General features: G+C 49.8%; 1 protein-coding gene across 4 annotated transcripts in view; it reads right to left on the reverse strand.

Moving 5' to 3' along the window:
- TRAF7 (TNF receptor associated factor 7) overlaps nt 1-18,054 on the reverse strand; it is a 35,946-nt gene that overhangs the window by 4,391 nt on the left and 13,501 nt on the right. For 2 of the 4 annotated variants that reach the window (XM_037385181.1, XM_037385182.1), the window contains exons 2-15: nt 17,134-17,252; nt 16,834-16,891; nt 15,567-15,658; nt 10,761-10,877; nt 9,354-9,446; nt 7,557-7,590; nt 6,075-6,258; nt 5,225-5,359; nt 4,047-4,264; nt 3,408-3,481; nt 2,351-2,399; nt 1,709-1,836; nt 539-621; nt 76-115 (exon numbers count right to left, since the gene is read on the reverse strand). In XM_037385181.1, coding sequence (XP_037241078.1) covers nt 76-115; nt 539-621; nt 1,709-1,836; nt 2,351-2,399; nt 3,408-3,481; nt 4,047-4,264; nt 5,225-5,359; nt 6,075-6,258; nt 7,557-7,590; nt 9,354-9,446; nt 10,761-10,877; nt 15,567-15,658; nt 16,834-16,891; nt 17,134-17,214 — 1,386 coding nt within the window. In that variant the 5' untranslated portion in view covers nt 17,215-17,252. Of the gene's footprint in view, nt 1-75; nt 116-538; nt 622-1,708; nt 1,837-2,350; nt 2,400-3,407; nt 3,482-4,046; nt 4,265-5,224; nt 5,360-6,074; nt 6,259-7,556; nt 7,591-9,353; nt 9,447-10,760; nt 10,878-11,195; nt 11,499-15,566; nt 15,659-16,833; nt 16,892-17,133; nt 17,253-18,054 lie in introns of those variants that run through there. The other 2 variants (XM_037385184.1, XM_037385183.1) reach the window with 2 other exon arrangements.

An 18,054-nucleotide genomic window follows, 5' to 3' on the forward strand; every position in this document is an offset into this window, starting at 1 on the left:
TCTACACCAGCCTGAGGCTGGCCGGTAGATCTCACATCCCAACTGCGAAGCAGAGCAGGGGTCCTGGGTACTCACAATTATGGTGCAGTCAGCAGAGCCGCTGTACAGCTTGTTCCTGTAATGTCACCAGAAAACAAAAGGAGGTCAGCAAGGGAGAGCAACGCATGCAGGGTCCCAGCTCGTTCCCAGGCACCGTGCTGGGCGAGGAGCTGCACTCCCACGGCCTCGCTGGGCCAAGACTAAATACACCAACGCCTGGAGCGGAGCCCAGGTCTCGTGGGGAGGCCAGGCTGGATTGGTCCTTTGAGCAGGAGGCCAGGCACCCTGCTGGTGATGGGGGAAGGAAGCCAGGACAGCAGAGGAGGCCAAAGAGATACTCGCTTTGTCGATTTTTCAAGAGCAAAAAGAGGCGAGATGTGCCTCTCATGCACAACCTTGGCATGTCGAGGACCAAGGATGGGAATCAGAAGGACATGCTCAGGAGCCCCAGTGCTCTCCCCCTGCTCTCCTGCAGGGGCAGGCGCCCCTCTCCACTCACCCCTGGATGCAGAGAGCCAGTACAATTCCATCATGACCCTCCAAGGTCTTTTGGCACTTGTATGTAGTACAGGTATCCCACACCTAACAGGAAACACAAGTCAGCAAAGGGTCACACGCCGGCAGACAGAGCAGCTGGGGTCCCGGCCAGGATGTCAGCAAAGCCACAAAAGCACCGAAACAAGGAAACAGGCTGTCACCTGGGCACCTGCCTTCCGGGCTCCCAGACAGAGATAAGCTTGTCTAGGAAAGGAAATTTACTGCAAAGGGTCAGGTTGAAGTTAATGAGACACTGGACAGCAAAGCAGCACGCTTCAGCCCTCTCCAGCTCTGCCTTTCACAGCCCAGGCCAGCAGAACACAGGGATTCGGAGAAAGGAGCTCTCAGACTCCTCCTTTAGCAATTCACACCCTGCCCTAGGGCTCCAATGGCACAGCACAGCCTCCTCTGCCACTGCAAAGGTTTTCCCCACTGGGCACACACCACTCTCTCAAGAGGGAACACAGGAACATGGTGCCCAGAGGACCCAGGACAGGGGAGAGAGCTGTTTTCTTTCAATAAAGTACAGCAATGCCCATTTTCTTCTGCGTGGCTCTTGCTGTCGCTCAAAGACCAAAGACTCAAAGACTAAACCAAAGCTCTGCTCCCGGCAGGGCTAGTTGTGGTAGCCCACGTGGCTCCCCAGCCCAGCCAGCAGCCACCAGCAGCCAGTGCGGTGACACTGGGAACTGTTGTTTAGGTTGCAATGGAGCAGTGCTGTCAGTTCGAGTTACTGAAAACAGGACAAAGAAAAACAAACACGCCATAAAATGGAAAAAGGACACATCTGATCAGGGAAAAATATTTTTTTTCTAAGATGGCTTTTTATAACAAGGGAAAATAAAATCAGAAGCCAAATAGGTTTGAATGCCCTAAACACCATATAAAGCAAAACCACCAGCAGCAGGAAGGAGATTCTAATCAGGGCTTTGCAAAAACCACTGTTTCTTTCTCAATCTCACTATCACATAACATTTCCTTACAGAGAATTTTGCCCAGCTATAATTGCAAAGAATCATTTAAGATTCTTTGGGAAGTGACATCCCCCCACCCCCAAACTGCAACTCCACTTCTGTCCCACCTGAAGCACATTTTCAAATGCAGAAGATATACAGAAGAGGCAAGCTCTTACCTTAATGGTTTTGTCTGAAGAGCCACTGAAGAGCAAGTCTCCTATGGAGTAAACGCACAAACACCAGACAGGGCCCTGGTGTCCCACAAAGGTCCCCTTGCACTTGAAGATCTGCTGAGGATCATAGGCTACAGAAACAAGAGGGCAGGTGAGAGGTGGGAGAACAGTGCTGCGCCATGTCACGCTGAGTTCGGAGGGGACACAGCTCCCTGCACTGGCCTGGCAGGTGCTCCTTGCGCTTCACGTTGTTGCAGGCCAGAAGGAACTGTGAGACCCTCCCAGTCTGGCTGGAAGATTTTGTGTCCCACCCACGCTCATTGACTTAACGCTTCGAGCTTCGGGACTCATCTCCCTAATGCAGCTCCCAGGCTGGACTTAGGGAGGCCAGAGATGCAGAGCCCATCTGACATCCCTCCCCAGCAGCTAATAACCCTGCAGCGCTGTGAGTTCCCCTTCAGCCAGTGCTTCTGGCAAACTCTCCCACCAGTATTTTCTTCCTGCAGCAGTGCTGGCCCTGTGAACAAATTACTGCTGCACCCAAAGACAACTGTTACTTTGCGTATCTGTGACCTCACCTAAAAGGGCTCATTGGGACATCACCCCAAACCCAGCCTGAGAGGAGAAAAGCACATGCATACTCACATCCAAGGATGCCCATGTTGAGCCGAGCATTAATGTGGGAGAGCTCATCCTGAAAAACAGAACAAGCTGCATGAGCTGCGGAGCCATCAAGACCAGCCTGCCTTCTGGGCAGGGTTTTAAGACTGCCCCCTCCACTGCTAAAACCACCCCTGCCTTTGGACAGGTCTTGACTCCCTGTGAAGGCCCTCCCTCCGCAGCTGACTCATGCTCCCATCAGGAGTCCCCTGCTCTAGGACTCTATGCTTACACCCCTCAGTCACCTCCCTCCAGAGACCACAGGGCTCTGACAGCAACTCACACCTGCACTCAACTCTTCAACATTCAGGCAGGCACAGAAATACCTTTCAGAATATACTGTCCTTGCTCTGCCATTCACCAGACTGCTAAAAATAATCAAATCGGTTATGGGGACTGCTTGCTCAGCTGGGCTTTTGAAGCCCACCTTGCTGGAGAAGAACTGGAAGGTCTTTTTGTAGTCTCCTTCCACAGTCCAGTCCCTACTGCATCCATGGGGATGCTTAGGGAAACCAGGTACAAGCAGTGGGATGCAGTCTGCCTGAACTAGGGAGGAATGCCTATCCAGCATCAGTGCTTGAATAATGTCCAAAATCATGAGACAGCTCTCACTCCCAGCTTGTTAGCAGGGATCTGCTTATCTTCCCACTTCCTTTGCAGGCACGGAGAAGGGCATATTGTCCCTGTATAAAAGGTACAGGAGTGCTAAGGCTTTGGAGCAGAGGGCTCTCTCCTTGCTGCAGGGGTCCTTTCCTCTCTTAATACATTTCCAGACCAGCAAGAGGCTGAGAAAAGGCAGCAGAACCAGTTAAAAAGGCAGCCCAGATGCAGTGACCAGAACGTGCTCACTGAGCTGCCTTTAACTCAGCCAAGGGGAAACCTTCACCCAGACAAACACAAACCAAACCTCGGGTGAGCCGTGCCAGCAAGCAGGAGGGAACCACAAAGACTTCCCCCACTGCAGGAGAAACCTAACTAGTAGTGGAGCCAGCCAACTGCACGCGATCCCTTACTCCGCCCCAGGGCCCAGCCCCCTCCTCACATTCAGCATGGAGGCATCCCTGCGGAATTCCATCAGGTCCTCACTCAGCTTGCTCTGGTTCTCGTCCAGCACATCTATGAGAGATGGACAGGCCCATAGTCACGCAGAGTCAGCGACAGCATCCAGGGGAGCAAACAGAGATCACCCACTGCCACCCAGCCTCTGAACCAGGCGAGGCGGGAGCAGAACACACTGTTGTTATCAGCAGGGAAAAGCAGGAGGGTGACTGCTACTCAAATGCAAATTGTACTTGGATGCTGAAGACCCAGCAAATTTTGGAGGCAGGACAGGGCTAGGCACAGCAATGGTGTCCAAGAAGCATGCTCGCTCCAGGACGGCTGCATTGTTGGCTACTCAACTTGCTGATTATTAGTGGGGCCTGTGCCCATGGACTTCACAGAAATAAGTCACAGGACTTGCAATGTGAATGGTGACTGCAGGATTAAGGTCCCGTGATGTTCTGGCAGCAGAGAAGTCAATGGAACCCCTATTTGTTCCTCTGTAAGGAATATCTGAACCTCCTGAAACCTACTCAGCACCAGTTTAAAAACTGGAATGAATCCTGTAATGCGCCAGCCTAACAGAGAGCTGCCCTGTCCGTAGAGCTCTGACCACAGCGCTTGCCTGGTGCAGACTCACCAAATTTAAGCTCCAGGTTCTTCTCCAGCTGGTCAATTTTCTCTGAGAGCTTCCCCAGCATGGAGCGCAGGAAGGCAATTTCTTGGTCCTTCTGGGCCATCGCCACCTGCATCTCATGGAAGCGATCATCTGTCTGCTGCAGGAATTCCTTCAGACCCTCAAACTTGCACGTTTCCAAGTGGGTCTCATAAGTGTCTTGATTTCCTATGAATGTACACCTACAAGGGAAGGCAAACACTGGCTGAAGCAGGGCTCACACTGGAGACCTCCTTGCTCAGCTAGCTCCTCAGAGGGAAGTCTGAGGACTGCGTGGGCCCCCAGCTGCTCTGCTCCTCCTAACAGGAGCAGTGGCAGTGCAATTCACCATCCCGCTGGGTGCAGGCAACTTGCAGGGCAACACAGGTGGCCAAGCAGCTCCCATTCTTCAGGCCAGGGCACTGGCCCCAAACTGAATTGTCTGTCTGACTGTCTGTCTGTCTAGCTAGTTGCAAGGAAAAGCAGATCTTGGGCAAGAGACAGATTGTGGCGTCAGTTCATGCGCTCACCAGGAGCCCAATCTAAGAACTAGCAAAACTAATGGAAAAAAACTGCAGCTGACCTCAGCAGACACTGCCTTGGGCCTGCAGCACAGCAAGGAGTCAGGGCTGCTCTGTCAGGACTTGCCTTGCTCTGCTTCTGCCAGGACATCTCCCCCTGGAACAGTAACCTTAGCTGTGCATCCTGCAGGGAACCCCCAGCCCGGGCTGCACTCCTGCTCGGGTGACAACCAACCCTCTCAGGCTGATCAGCACTTCCCTTGCCCTGGGAGAAGGACTGGTCTGAAAGTCACTGCCATGGTGCTCGAATTATTCTTGTACTCATCCTCCTCCCTGCATGGCCCTGGCCACATCCACTGCTCTGACTCTCCTCCAGCTGTTTCTTCTGCCTACACACCTCACCCTCCTCCTCGGCGGACAGCAGGGCTTACAGCTGGGCAGTGTGACCTGCCTGTTCTCAACATGAGGCTCGGGGGCTGCCTTCTGCAAGCCCTGCAAGCCTCCTTTCAGTCTCAGGCCAGTGCACAGGACAGGGTAGAGCTGCTCAGAGTCCAGGGGGCTATCTCAAGGCTGAAGTAACCAAAAAGCAGCTCAGAAATGAGCTCAGTACACCCTTCTCACTGAAAAGCATCAGCTCCTTACCCGTATTTGGAGTGGGGACACTTTATGTGCTCGCACTCTTTCAGATGTGCCTCCAGGTTCATTTTCAGGAGAGGTGGGCAGTTTGGGTTATTGGGGCAGCGAACTGGCCTGTAATCACAGCTGCTTTCATGATCTCTGCCCATGGAGAGAAGCAAAAGGAGGGAAAATCAGCGATAAGCAAAAATTAATGAAAACAACACAGATCCGTCAGGAAAGGAGCAAACCAGCCCTGTGAGACTGTCAGGTGATCGAAAGCCTCCTGTTCTAAGACTGCAATTACAGCTTTGAATTCTCATTTGGCCAGTAAATTGAGAACAATAATAAGCCACATTTACGCAGGGAATATCTGCTGTAGCTGATCGGCTGAGCCTTCAGGCAGCTATCAGCCACAGGCAATAGTCACGTGATACAGTGAATGCATTTAGGATGGGGAGGGAGATAAGATTTCAGATTCCTGGGATACATTTAGGATAACTCCTCTTACAAAAGAATCCCAAGGTCTCTGCTTGACCGTAGCCACAGTTTTTCAACCCAGATGGGCAGGTGGCTGCTTTCACAGTGTATCCTCTGGCCCAATGCTGAGACACCCAGGTAAGCTGCAGGCAGAGAACAGCATCCTTTCCCTGAGACCAGTCCCATCTGCCACCACCCTAAGACTGAGACCCAGCGGTAAGAATTGTCCCTTCCAGTCACCCTGCTCATTCCCACAGCCCTGCACGCCCCAGAAGAGGACTGCTGGCAGGACCTGCACTGTCCCCAGGAGCCGCAGGGCAGCTCAGATACAACAGCAGATTGCTGGTGGTGGAGCCCTTTCCCTGGAGAGGCTGCACGCTGGTAACAAGCCACTTACTTCCTGGCACTCAGTTTAATTGTAAACGGACATCCACGGGGGTCCACCTCGAAGGCAGCGGGCTTGCTGCTGGCTGCAGGCCGGCAGCCATACTTGCAGTGAATGAAGAGCTCCCCGATCTGCTCAGCCACCGCAATGTTGTTAACTACTACGGTCAGTTTGGCATTGTCCACGGGGCACTTCTCTGCCAGGTAGGGAAGCAAAAGAGAGTGTCAGCAAGAACTGAGACACTGCAGGAGCATTTCCAAGAGCCTCTGCGTGGAGATTTTATTCTTTTGCATTCTCTGGCCGAGATGGCCAACTCCCAGATGGGTGGCAATGGACCCAGCCATGAATATTCATTCACAAAAGGTCCGCAAGTGCTATCTCTGATTTGTTTTGGGGCTTGGTGAAAAGTTAGTTTATGTTAATCCATGATAATTTGAGCTAGCTGCCAATCAAAGAAGGCCACGCTAATTGAGACTACCTTGTGCTTATTGGAGCCTGAGAGTATTCACAGGCAGTGACCGCAGCCTAGCAGATGCCCCATACATAACCTATTCCCCCCTCAGGTCTGGGGCCCAGCTCCTCTGCTGCTGGCAGGGTGCTGCAGCCCAGGGATGCTGCAGCAAAGCAAAGACAGGAGCTCTGAGGGTAGGAGCAAAACTGAGCAACTCAGAATTGCAACTGCAAAGCCTTTTGATACAAATCTGTTGGTTGGGATAGATACAGCACAACATGGTTATGGGGGATTAGCATGCAAAGCAGAGGAACACCTCACATGTGGAAGATGAACATCTTAAAGCAGGAAGAGCTGCTGTTTTGCTGGACTCCCTAGGGAACCTCCTCAGGGCTCGCTGTTCTGGTAATACAAATGGCCTGGCTTTGTGCTGAACGGCTTTCCAAAAGGGGCACAGGCTCATGCTGAATAAAGTCCTTTTTGTAGTGCAAAGTCTAAACCAAGCAGGAGCTGGTTAGGCCAGGCCAGCAGCCAGGCGCTTGGGCTCCATCAGGTTTCTGGAAGAGCTGGGTGAGCTAAAGCAGCTCTGTGTGCTGCTGTGCACAGGCTCAGCCAGCGGCCAGAGAGCTGGCACTGACGGGATCGGGGAGGAGGGGTTTGATGGGTCTTTGCCAAACACAGCCCCCTATTCCTTAGACAGGCAGCCACAGAAAGCTTTCTGTCTGAAATCAATGGGTCAGCTCTGGGCGAGACATGTATTATCCTGGGATTATCCATTGCATATTCCAGGATTTGAGAACATCCTGTGCCCAAGAGCCAGGCCCAGCCCTCCAGTGCCCATGCTACAGCGTTTACCATCAGAGCTCGGAGCTGCAGAGCCACCCATGCCCCAGCCCTTCACTGCTGCAGTGGCAGCCTGTGACCAGCAGCTTGTTTTAAGACCTTCAGAGATCTTTCTGCGGGTTTCTTGTTAAGCGAAGGCAAACAAACCAGAAAATAACAAGCGTTTTGGCTGCATCACACAAGTGTAGTTCTGTACTCACCAGATGTTAAGGCACATCTTCTGCAAAATGTGTGCTGTGGAGACAAAGAGGAACAGCAGTGTCAGCGTAAACAATATTGGACAAATTATTCCCTGTGGCTAATGATGAGAAAGGTGGGAGATACCAAAGCCTGTGGCTCAGGGGCCTCAGCAGCTGTTCTGCTGCTTTATAGCTCAGCATGCTCTTGAGTCTGCACCACAGGGCAAAAACCAGCTGCTTGCTCAGGCAGCTAAAAGTGCAACATGGGTCCTGTCGGGTCCTGCTCCTGAAAAGTATTAAGCACGTCATTTGAAGCTTTGAGGGTTCTGCCCTGTTCAGGCTCAGGCCACGATCAGGGTGCAAGCCAAAGCCATGGACATGTTCTGCAACACTCCGATATTCCCACCTTCCAACTCTGCATGGGGCTTCTCTGCTTCACCCTCCACTTTAGTCCATGTCATTCCTCTCATTTCCCTGAGAATTCCTCAAGGGGAAAAGCAAGGGGAAGCCTGGCCTCTCCCTGTGCTTGGCCAGTCAGCCCACCACCTATATCCCTCCATAGCTCTTCTAACACAGTCGAAGCTGTCCTGCTGTCAGGTGGATGAGACAGCTGGTTTGTAAGCCCATTAAACGCACTGTAATTTTTGTCACTTTAAACAGCTGTCTATCCCTTGATTCTTACAACAGAAATGTATAGTAAGAATTTAACTTGATAAAAGTAGCAAATACAATTTAACATGCTAATGAAAATACAGAAAGGAACAAAGGCTGCAGCATTTTGCTGATCCTGAACTTGCCTCGTGGGTTCTCTAGAGCCTCCTCAGCCACGTTCCCCTGCCACAGGGCCAGTGCTTGGCAGCAGCGCTGGAGAGGCTGCAAGTCACCCTTCAGAGCTGTTATCTGCTGCCCTGCTCACACGGCCTTTTCCTGCCCTGCACAGCTGCACCGTGCTCTCTCCAGAGCTGCCAAACCAGGACTGCAAATGAAGCCAGTCTGCTTCCTGCAGATTTTTTTTTTCCCATCTTAACCAGTAAATCTCAGTGTCTCCATGAAGAGCTGCTTACTGAAATGGTGCAGCGAAACCACACCAGCTTCCAGCACCTTTGGGGATAGCACCCTCACTGCAATAAACAATCCTGCTCTCTGCTTTTCTTGCTACAGCTCCATCCTAGTAATCAGAAGCAAGTCAGAAGCATTAGAGAGCCCGTCACGAAGCCATCTTTCTTCACATGTAGCACAGAAGCAGGAATAATATACTGTTTCTATTAAATCCCAGTAAAATGGAATACAGAAGAACATTCATAATAGTCTCTGCCTTTCATTAGAGGATCTCAAATCCCTTTGCAAGCATTAACTAAATGAAGCTTCAAGCCATTCTTGTTTTATAAGAAACTTTCTTCACAATGGAAGAGCAACTATTCCCAGGGTGCCCAGGAGGCAGCAGCACTCTGCAGAGCCCTTCAGGACAGGGAACGAGGAGCCTTAGACCTTACTGAAGCCACACCAAGGAGACCGACCGAACATGGCCAGGACAGCTCTCCTGGGAAACAGCGCAGAATTTTAAGCAAGCCCCAGGCTTCTCTGGCTAACTGCAGAGTGCCCACACACCCCACTGCAGACTGGTTCAGAGCTGCCTTGTGGGGAAATGTAACACGTCCAGCGCCTCTGCTCCTACACCAGCCTGGCTTCCCCGCGCACGGGCTGCCTTGTCTTCCCTCGCTCAGGCTGACAGTCACTGGGGAGAGTCAGGGCCTGGCTATAGCTCACGTGGGACATCTGTGGAGCCCACACTCGATATTTGGAAGGGTATTGCCTTACCCCACAGGTTGTGATGACTGGATCCTTAAACACACTACAGCACAGTTGGCAGCACAGCTTCACGGACGGTTGTTCAGCAAACACCAGTGGCTCCTGAAAAGGAGGAGAGAAAGGGACAGAGAAAGCACAGGGATTAGTCCAAATGCAAGAGCTTCCAGCTCTGCAGAAGGAACAAAACAGCTTTTCAGCAGTGAGCCCTGGGGAGCCTGGGCACAGGGCACGCTAAGGATTTCATTATCTCAAAATAAACTTCAGTATGGACCTGCTGACCTCCAGTATGTAAGAGGCAGGGGAAGAATGAACTTGGGAATGGCCAGAGACTCTCAGCTCATCACAGACTGGGGGCCACCAGCATCGGGCAGGATCAGGACTCAACAGCGAAAGGGACAGACCAACTGCTTTGCCAGAGTGACGTGAGTAACCAGAACTGTGTGAGCTGCTCTGTCTGGTACTTGGTTGCACCGAACAATGTATTGTCAAAAATGTCCCCTGTACTAAGCCTGAAGTTTAAGTGAATTTTAAACCAGCTTGCCCTTTTGCATTTCTGAAACATCTTCAAGGAAGGGCTCTTTCATTCTCTTATGAAGCAGAAACAACATTGTTTCTGCCACAATGGGCCCATCTCTCCAGTTTTGTTTACCAACTAAGACTGCCAGAATGCGGGTTCTGAGCACGTCCTCCTGGAGCAGCACAGCTCTCCTCTCCACACCAGAGCAGGGCTTCACATTTCAGAGCATTTCAAATCAATCACTGCAGTTCAATCTGTCTTTTCATCCTGTGCTGCTCTCAGAAATGCAAACACAACCCCCTGGGTTCTCAAATATGAAACACACACTTTTATCCCAGATCTGTGGCAAAATGCCACCTGACCTTTTATGCATCCAGTCTGGTGTTAGTTACTGGGTCACAAGCTAAGCTCAGCTTAAAAGTGTCCTCCCCCAAAAACAGTCACATGTGGACAATTCCTTGCACCCTCCTGGGGCTTACAGTCAAGTCAGTGGGGTGCCACACAGCCCTAAATGCAGGATAGGGCTCTTTATCAGTGGGGAATTGTATTAGTCTTGCTGCCTGGGGCTAGACCACCAGTCTAAAGACTTGCAACCCCCTACAGCTCTGCAGCAGAGCCAGGGAATCACACACAACTTTGCAAAGCCTTGCAGCAGAAAAGCCACACATTGACCCCTCTTTACAGATAGGGATATGGTACACAACAAAGCAAAGTAACTCACAGAAGTTGGTGCTGGAAGCAAAATTAAAACCACGAGTCCTGACAGCCAGGGTTTTAGTTGCCAGACATCACGAAAAATCTGCCCATGATAGCTCTATGTACTCACAAGCGTCCACTAAGTTTCTCTTTTGACACTGAACTTCCTAATACTGCTCCTTCAGACAATCCCAAATACCTACTGGCTCCTCCTCTTCCTCATGGAGTGAGAACGTCGAGCGCAAGGACATGTTGGACTCAGAGTGCAATGAACGGACGGAGATAGCAGAGTCAGAGCGGCGTGGGGTGCTGATCGGAGGCTTCAAAGAGATAAAAACCGGAATTATCACAAATAATTCCCTCCCACTCCAAAACCCTATGTACAGAGACTTCAAGTTCAGTCCCCCCCTCTTCACAAAACTCAGCTGCTCCATTTGTTCATCCACTCTGCCAAGCTGCATTGAGTGGCCCCCAGAAGTAGTGCGTCTCACTGCTGCATGCCCTTCCCAGCAGCTGGGAACACTGCACCATGCCCAGAGACAGGACAGGCATCATTCAGGTTTAACTTACTAAACCAAGTCGACATCTAAATTCCAAACACGTAATCTTCTCAAAGGTGCATTCGTTTGTACACTTACCGTGCTCACCCGCAATGCAATGATTTGGAAGAATTAATCCTTCATAGAAAGCTTTGTAAATCTCCCCCAGAGACAGCTACCAGCTTCTGCAATTTCTATAATCTCTGTAGCAGCACTTGTTGTTTCACTCGCTATCTAACTTCTGCCAAATTTCTTTGCGTAAGTGTGGAGACTTCCTTCTATTCAATTCAGTAACAGACCGGCTTTGTCGCTTCCTGCTGGGGAGGGGAGAGCTCAGTGGACATCGTGTGTGCCAATCAAGAAAAATCCCACTGGTTACAGCAGCCTTGGGATTGGCTTTGAGGGAATGCTGCTGCTGGAATATTAACCAGCACCACATCTCTAAGGGTGGAATATCAACCAGCAGCACGTAGCCAAGATGCAATTCATTGTCAAAGTGAAACCGGAGACCCTTCAGACCATGGGGTGACTGGGTTTGGGGGTCCAGCACGGCTGGTAGCGCAGCCACTGCTGGGTTGCTCTGGAAGGGATGCTGCTGGCAGACTGGGAAGAGTGCAGAGAGACACAATAAAAGTTTTGAATGAGCAGAATGGATGGGCTGACAAAGAAGTGGAAGAATAAGCCATAAGCTTCAGACACTTAGCAACAAGAGATGACCAATGCCCAAGCTGCCTGCGCCTGTACGTATCACACCTATATGTGGCTTGACTGTAGCCTACATCAGTCACAAACTCCTAGAAGCACTGGCTGGAAGGAGTGCTGGAAATCACTGGTCCCACTGCCTGCTCGAAGAGGGACTCTCCCTGGCCCTGGATCAGGTCAGCCCTGGCACTGCCCAGCTGGAATGGGGAAAGCTGTGTGGGCGAGACTCCACCGCCACGGGCTCCTGTCCTGCATCTCCTTGTGAGCAAAACATTTTTTCTCTCACATTCAACCTGAACCTCCCGAGCTGCATTTTGTGTGCTTGCCCTGGGTGAAAGCATGTGACATCAGACCCAAGGACTGACAAAAGCAATGCAGGAGACCAGTGGGGCAATCAGGAAATTCAGCAATGAAAGATGCAAGATGAGGTCCAGAGACTGCTGCCTTCCCCAGAGACAAACTATACTGCAGTCTGAGTGCAGTCCTTGCTGGGCTGCAGAAGAGGAACAGACCAGGATCCTGCTGGTTCTTCACACTGCTCTGCTTCTTAATTTTTATGATACTGGGATCTTAGGAGCTCAGAAATGCTGCATCTGCTTAGAAGGCAAAGCATAAAGCTCTTTTCCTTAAAGACAGCATATTTATTGGCTAAATATGTAAACCTTGAGCAGGAATGATTCTAACGAGGTAAATCAAATTTATGTGTATCCATTAATTTTATTATTTTCCTCCACTAGTAACAGAAGTTACTAAAATAACAAGAATGACTGTGCATAGTCCCCATTCTGGAGGTGACACAGAGATCAAGGCAGCAAAGGCAGGCTCTGCATGGAGGCAGTTTTATCAAAAGCAACACCCTGTGCCAATCACCGATGGCGGGGGGACAGGACACCACAGCCCAAGAGCAGTGCCAGGAGGCAGGGGTGTGAGACAGCTTTGCTAGGCCTGTGCAACACTGTGGACTCTGCATCCTGGGTGGGCCAATGCCGGTGTTAACTACGCAGGAGAGAAGTTGATGTGCTGAGAAAGGTCACTCCTGCTGCAGAGATAACGCTGAATGGCAAAGGTGTGTGCTCCCTCTCTATGCATCTGCAGCCTTTGCTTCTGCCAAGTAAACAAGGCTGAAACTAGAGAACCCTCAGCTCCACAGGGTCAGCCACTGCACCGCTTCCCACTCCTAACCTGGCTATTTAGACTGAGCTTTGCAGGACAGTCGCATGTAGAGCAGCCAGCACAAGGATCTGACTGCAGGGTGCTGTTGCACAGCAAATAGGGAGCGAAGAACACAGGACCCCCACTAAGGGCATCTGCCCAGGCTGGGGTGGGGAACCCATACGCCCCAAAGCCAAGGAGCACCAGGCCGTGCTGCTGGGTTTGCAGTTCAAGGCTTGCAGAGTTCAGGGGCAAGGTGGCACAAGTGGCACTGCTTTGGCCAGGCGTGGATTTGGGAGGATCTGTCAGAAGGGTCCCACCTCTCCACAGCTGTGCCAGGGCTACTTCTGCACTGAACATCAAGTTCACCTTCAAAGAGCCCACAGATGGAGTGCTCAAACATCTTCTGATGGAAAATGGATAGCTTGCGGCTGGCCAGTAACACAGTCAAACCTCTGGTTCAGAGGTGAAGCTCCCTGTAAACAACTGAGACTGGACAGCCAGTCAGCTCTCCATCCATTAATATACATTTGCCCCAATATTCAGCTGTAATCTTTAGCTGCAGTTCCCATCACGTCAGCTACAAAAGCAGCCTCTACATGAAGGCTCTAGTACAGCCCTCATTTCTGCTCCCTATAGGCATAATGAGGCTGGGAACTCGTGACACTGTTTTCAGGAAAGATGACAGCAGCTGCTCAATAACCCTGCCTTGCACACAGCACACGCTCCTCTGCTTTTGGTTTCATTAACAGAAGTTTTAAAAAGAAAGAAAAAAGGGTGGCAGAGGTCACAGGAGAGCTCTGACTCGTCTCCAGCTGTCTCTGATGGTTGACAAGCCCTTGGCAGCTTCTGGAGAAGGGAAGACTTAGCAATGAGGAAGGGAAATCCCAGACTATTTCTCGACAAAGCAAAGGAAGCTTCCTAAAAGGGTTAGTGAGAGTTTGTCTGGAGCAGCAGGCAGAGCAGGGCTGTGGTACTTCTGGTTTGTTAGTACCTCACACTGCAGGCTGCTTCCTGAACCGCTCATTAAACCTCTTGCTATTGTTGCTTAAGAATATTTAGCACTTCAGGGAAGGTGAGCTGAGACTGTCCAAGAGGACTGAGGCTCGGTCCTAGAAAAGATCTCTCCTATTCTTGGCTGCACACCTCAGTTCATGACACTGGAGTTTTCAAAGGAGTTAGGGAGCTTTTCCATCAGGCATGGCTAAATATAATGTCCCCAGCACCCCCAACTCCTCTGAAAAAATCTTCACCTATGCTCTGTGAGAACTGCACAGCTTGTAAAAAGGGTGCAGTGAGCACAGTACTGAGCCTACAGGATCAGTGCTGACAGCCAAGGGCTTCCTGGAACAGTGGCCCAGCACCATGGGGTCAGTGATGTGATGGAGAGTTGCTTTTGCCAAGGACATGAGGCAAATGTTCAAAGGACTTTTTGAAAAACAAAACAAAAAACACATGCTCACATAAAACACAGCAAGATCTCTGAGCAACAGAAGGAACTTTATAGGATGCTGACAATAAAGCTCTTTGCAATCTGGTGTCAAATTTATTTTAAGAACTGTTGTAGCTCTATACTGTTGCTGACCTCAGTCTCTGCCAGTGCCCAACTTCAGCAGCAGCAGTGATCCATTTATCCCTGGCTTGGAAGCCAGGTCTTGTAACCTGACAAAGTCTACAAATGCTTACTTAATTTGAAGTGTACTACTAACATGCTTAAATCTAAAAAGGAGCTTGCAGTTATGAGATGTGGCTGGAGCACTAGGGACAGGGGAAGGTCAAGACCTCAGAGATATCCATCCATTCACTGAGGTTTGCTTTGCTCTTGCTGTTCTTTATTTAATTGATTTAGCCAATTTAATTTCTCTTTAAGCAGCTAACCCTGAGGCCTGTTGGACCACTAAATTCCCCCAAGAAAGAAGTTACTCTGAAGTGAGTGTGATGAATGAGAACGCTGGATACAAAATTGAGAAGTGCTTTTCTGCAAAGATACTGTGAAACGTGGGAATGGTTTGTGTGAGAAGACCCCGATGATGTAATCCCCAGGAGCCAAGCATAGTCTGTAGTGTCTGACATCCCACTCCGCAGATTTCAAACCTGCTCCCTGTGGTCAGAAGCCCCATCTGGAGGCAGAAATAGGAATGGATTTTCTGGTTATAACTGCAGGGCCAGCTGTGCTGCTGGATGGTCCATCCAACACGCCCTGATCGAGACTGACCGGCCTCAGCCACAGCCCCAGACATTGCTGGCAGTAGCTCTGCTTTCTCCCAAGCTCAGGAGACCCAGAGCACAGGGTACACCCTCAAAAGTAGGCCTGCAGGATTTGTGTAGCTCCTGGGTTTTGTAACCACATACCATTCTCAAACAGTTTGAAAATAAGCACCAGCATACCAGCCTAACACCCCAGGTCAGAAGTAGCCTCTGCTTCCCCACTGCACCAACCACCAGGCCAGCCAGGAAACACTGAGGCTGGTCCTGCCTCCAGTGCAGACATCTGCCATCTGCCTCCGACAGAACGAAGTGCATTGGAATGATAAGGGAGGCAGAGAAGTCCAGAGGAGCACCAGACTTCCCTCATTTGTCATATAATCAGCTAAGCCAGTCAGCAGCAGCACCTACCATGCCATCATCCTCATCTCGTGGGGAATAGGTGAGGGTGCTGGAGGAGGATGGTGTCCGACGATGCTGTTTAAAAGTATTGGTCCCGTCAGCTTTAAAGCCAAAAAAAAAAAAAAAAAAAAAGGCAAGCATTTAGGCTCCTCGGTAACATTTCCAGCTATGGGTCAGTCTCTGTAGCTTTAAGTGTTCCTCAGAAATGGAAAAGACTAGGGATTCCCCAACTCCATGACCTGGACATAACAGTGCAGACAGAACAATCTTGATCTCTGATAGCTTGCTGAAATGCATGCGGCCCTTTGAAGGCTGCTTACCCAGAAAAGAGCACAGATAATATTGTACCAGGTCCACAGGTTAAAAATATTATTAAAAGGAAACCTTATACTCCCACATATCTCGGTCACCAACAAAAATTGCTTCGATCAAGGGAGGTCTGGATATTCTGGTCATGCAAGGGAAGCATGCTAAATTAAACATGATATTTGTATAAAGATCATATTACTTTATCATATCTTTATCATATTACACATGACTTTACATCAAATTTTGAATGTAAATATTAAGGAGTCCAAAAAATCTAGAGTCCTGGACAAATATAATCCAAACATTTTCCTTGGGCCAACGTTCATTTCCTTATCTAAATCAGTGTCAAATGCCACCGTTTGTCTTTACTAAAAGGTAAGGATATTTATATTCCAAAATGAAACCAGACCTCTTCCCACATTCACACCACATGTCAGGGCTCAGACTCCTCACCTGCTGCGCTTTGAGGAACAAAACGCAAGAATTTTAAATGAGGTACACACTTGCACGCCCTCCTGTCTGAGCTAAAAATGGCCACGGGGGTTTTACCAAAGCATCCAGAGTGACTCAGGCAGGCAGGGAGTGAAGACACAATTTTCAGCACTGGTAATGATTGCATGAGGAGTCACAGAGATAAATAAGGTTTGGTACTGGGCTTTGTTGTATCAAACCCTGTTGTTCTATCCCAGTTACAGCTAGGGCTTCCCAGTGGTACCGTTAACTCTGTGTAATGGGAGAAAAGTTCTGTGCATGCTCATTTCCATCATGTCTGGTGATCAGATGCCATGATTAAATAACACTTGGGCTGCGTAATACTAAAAACAACACCTCGGCACCTGTCTATAATGAACACAATGATTCTCCCAAAAGCCTTATGATTTGTAAAAGAGCAGCAACAATAACAAAAAACTGGTAGGAATCACACACAGTGCTTTGGGGAGAAGCTCTGTGCATGAAATACACTCACCCTTTGTGATGGTAGTCACAGCAGAGTAGGCTGGCCCAAAAGTTGTTTCCATTCTTGTCTGAAATATTGACAAAATGAAGGTCAGCGCGTATCACTGCAGCACAGCCCAAAGGCTTGCTACCTTTCCTGAAGTGGTGAAAAAATGTACGTACATATTTCCAGCTTTTATCTGTGAATATTTTAATTTTCAATAGCAGAAAATAACATTTTCAGCAGGCATCTCCATTTCCCCAAAAGAAAGGATGAGAACAGAAGAAGCAGCCCTAGCCCCTGTGCTCTGCCAACAACATTGATCCTTACCCCGTTAGTGTTTTCGGAAGTAGTGATGTTTGTTGTGCCACTGGAGAAACGATTGTAGCGAGCGTTCTTGTTTGAGCTCATAATCTAGGCCAGCATTTGTTAGTCATGGGAAGTTTGCTCTGTGGAAGAAGACAGGCAGAGAGTCAGGTTCTGTGTACGTATTTTCCGGGGCTCAGAGAACACTCTCGTGTAGCATTATGTCCAAGTATTTACCCAGACTCACATAAACCTGGATTTTCAGAAGCAAGTGGCAAGGACAAAGTCCGGTTCCATCAAATCATTCCTGGATGAGTGTTCAGCATTTATAAAAATACAATTCTCTTTTAAAATAACTCCTTAATTGCCTGAAGACTGGAATACCCATAATCATTAGCTGCTTTTACAAGTATACGACTGTTTTAACAGCAAATGAGACTTCTCAAGGATACCATCCCACCAGCCACGTACGCATCAGTCTTTTCAAAATGAGAGTATGTGCCAGTTGTGACTGACAGTCTCAGCGGAAAAGAACCCTGCACAGGCTCCGTGTCTGTCCTCTCTCTGTCCCCAGTTCAAGTGTAGTTCAGAAAGCAGGTTGCCTGTCGCTTCCCAAAACACTTTGCAGAGCAGTGATTAGGAAGCCAGGCGCTGAAAGGGAACCCCTTCCACGCGACACAGCAAGGAGGAACCCAGAGCGGACCGCGTCATGGCAGGCAGAGGGATTTCAGCTGAGGCCACAGACACAAGAGTGATCTTTCAGCCTGCCAGGGAGCTGAGTGCACAGAGGGCAGAAGAGGACTCTGGGTGTAAAGCTATACCAGTAAAACCCTTATCCCATTAACTGTGAAGCTCAAGCTGAGCTGGCCTGGACTCCACAGCCCAGCAGGGAGCTTGTTCACTCACGACTTTGCAGCTCAGGCCACCTTCTCAGCACACGATAGA

Source organism: Falco rusticolus, chromosome 4, assembly GCF_015220075.1.
Source record: "Falco rusticolus isolate bFalRus1 chromosome 4, bFalRus1.pri, whole genome shotgun sequence".
Taxonomy (NCBI): Eukaryota; Metazoa; Chordata; class Aves; order Falconiformes; family Falconidae; genus Falco; species Falco rusticolus.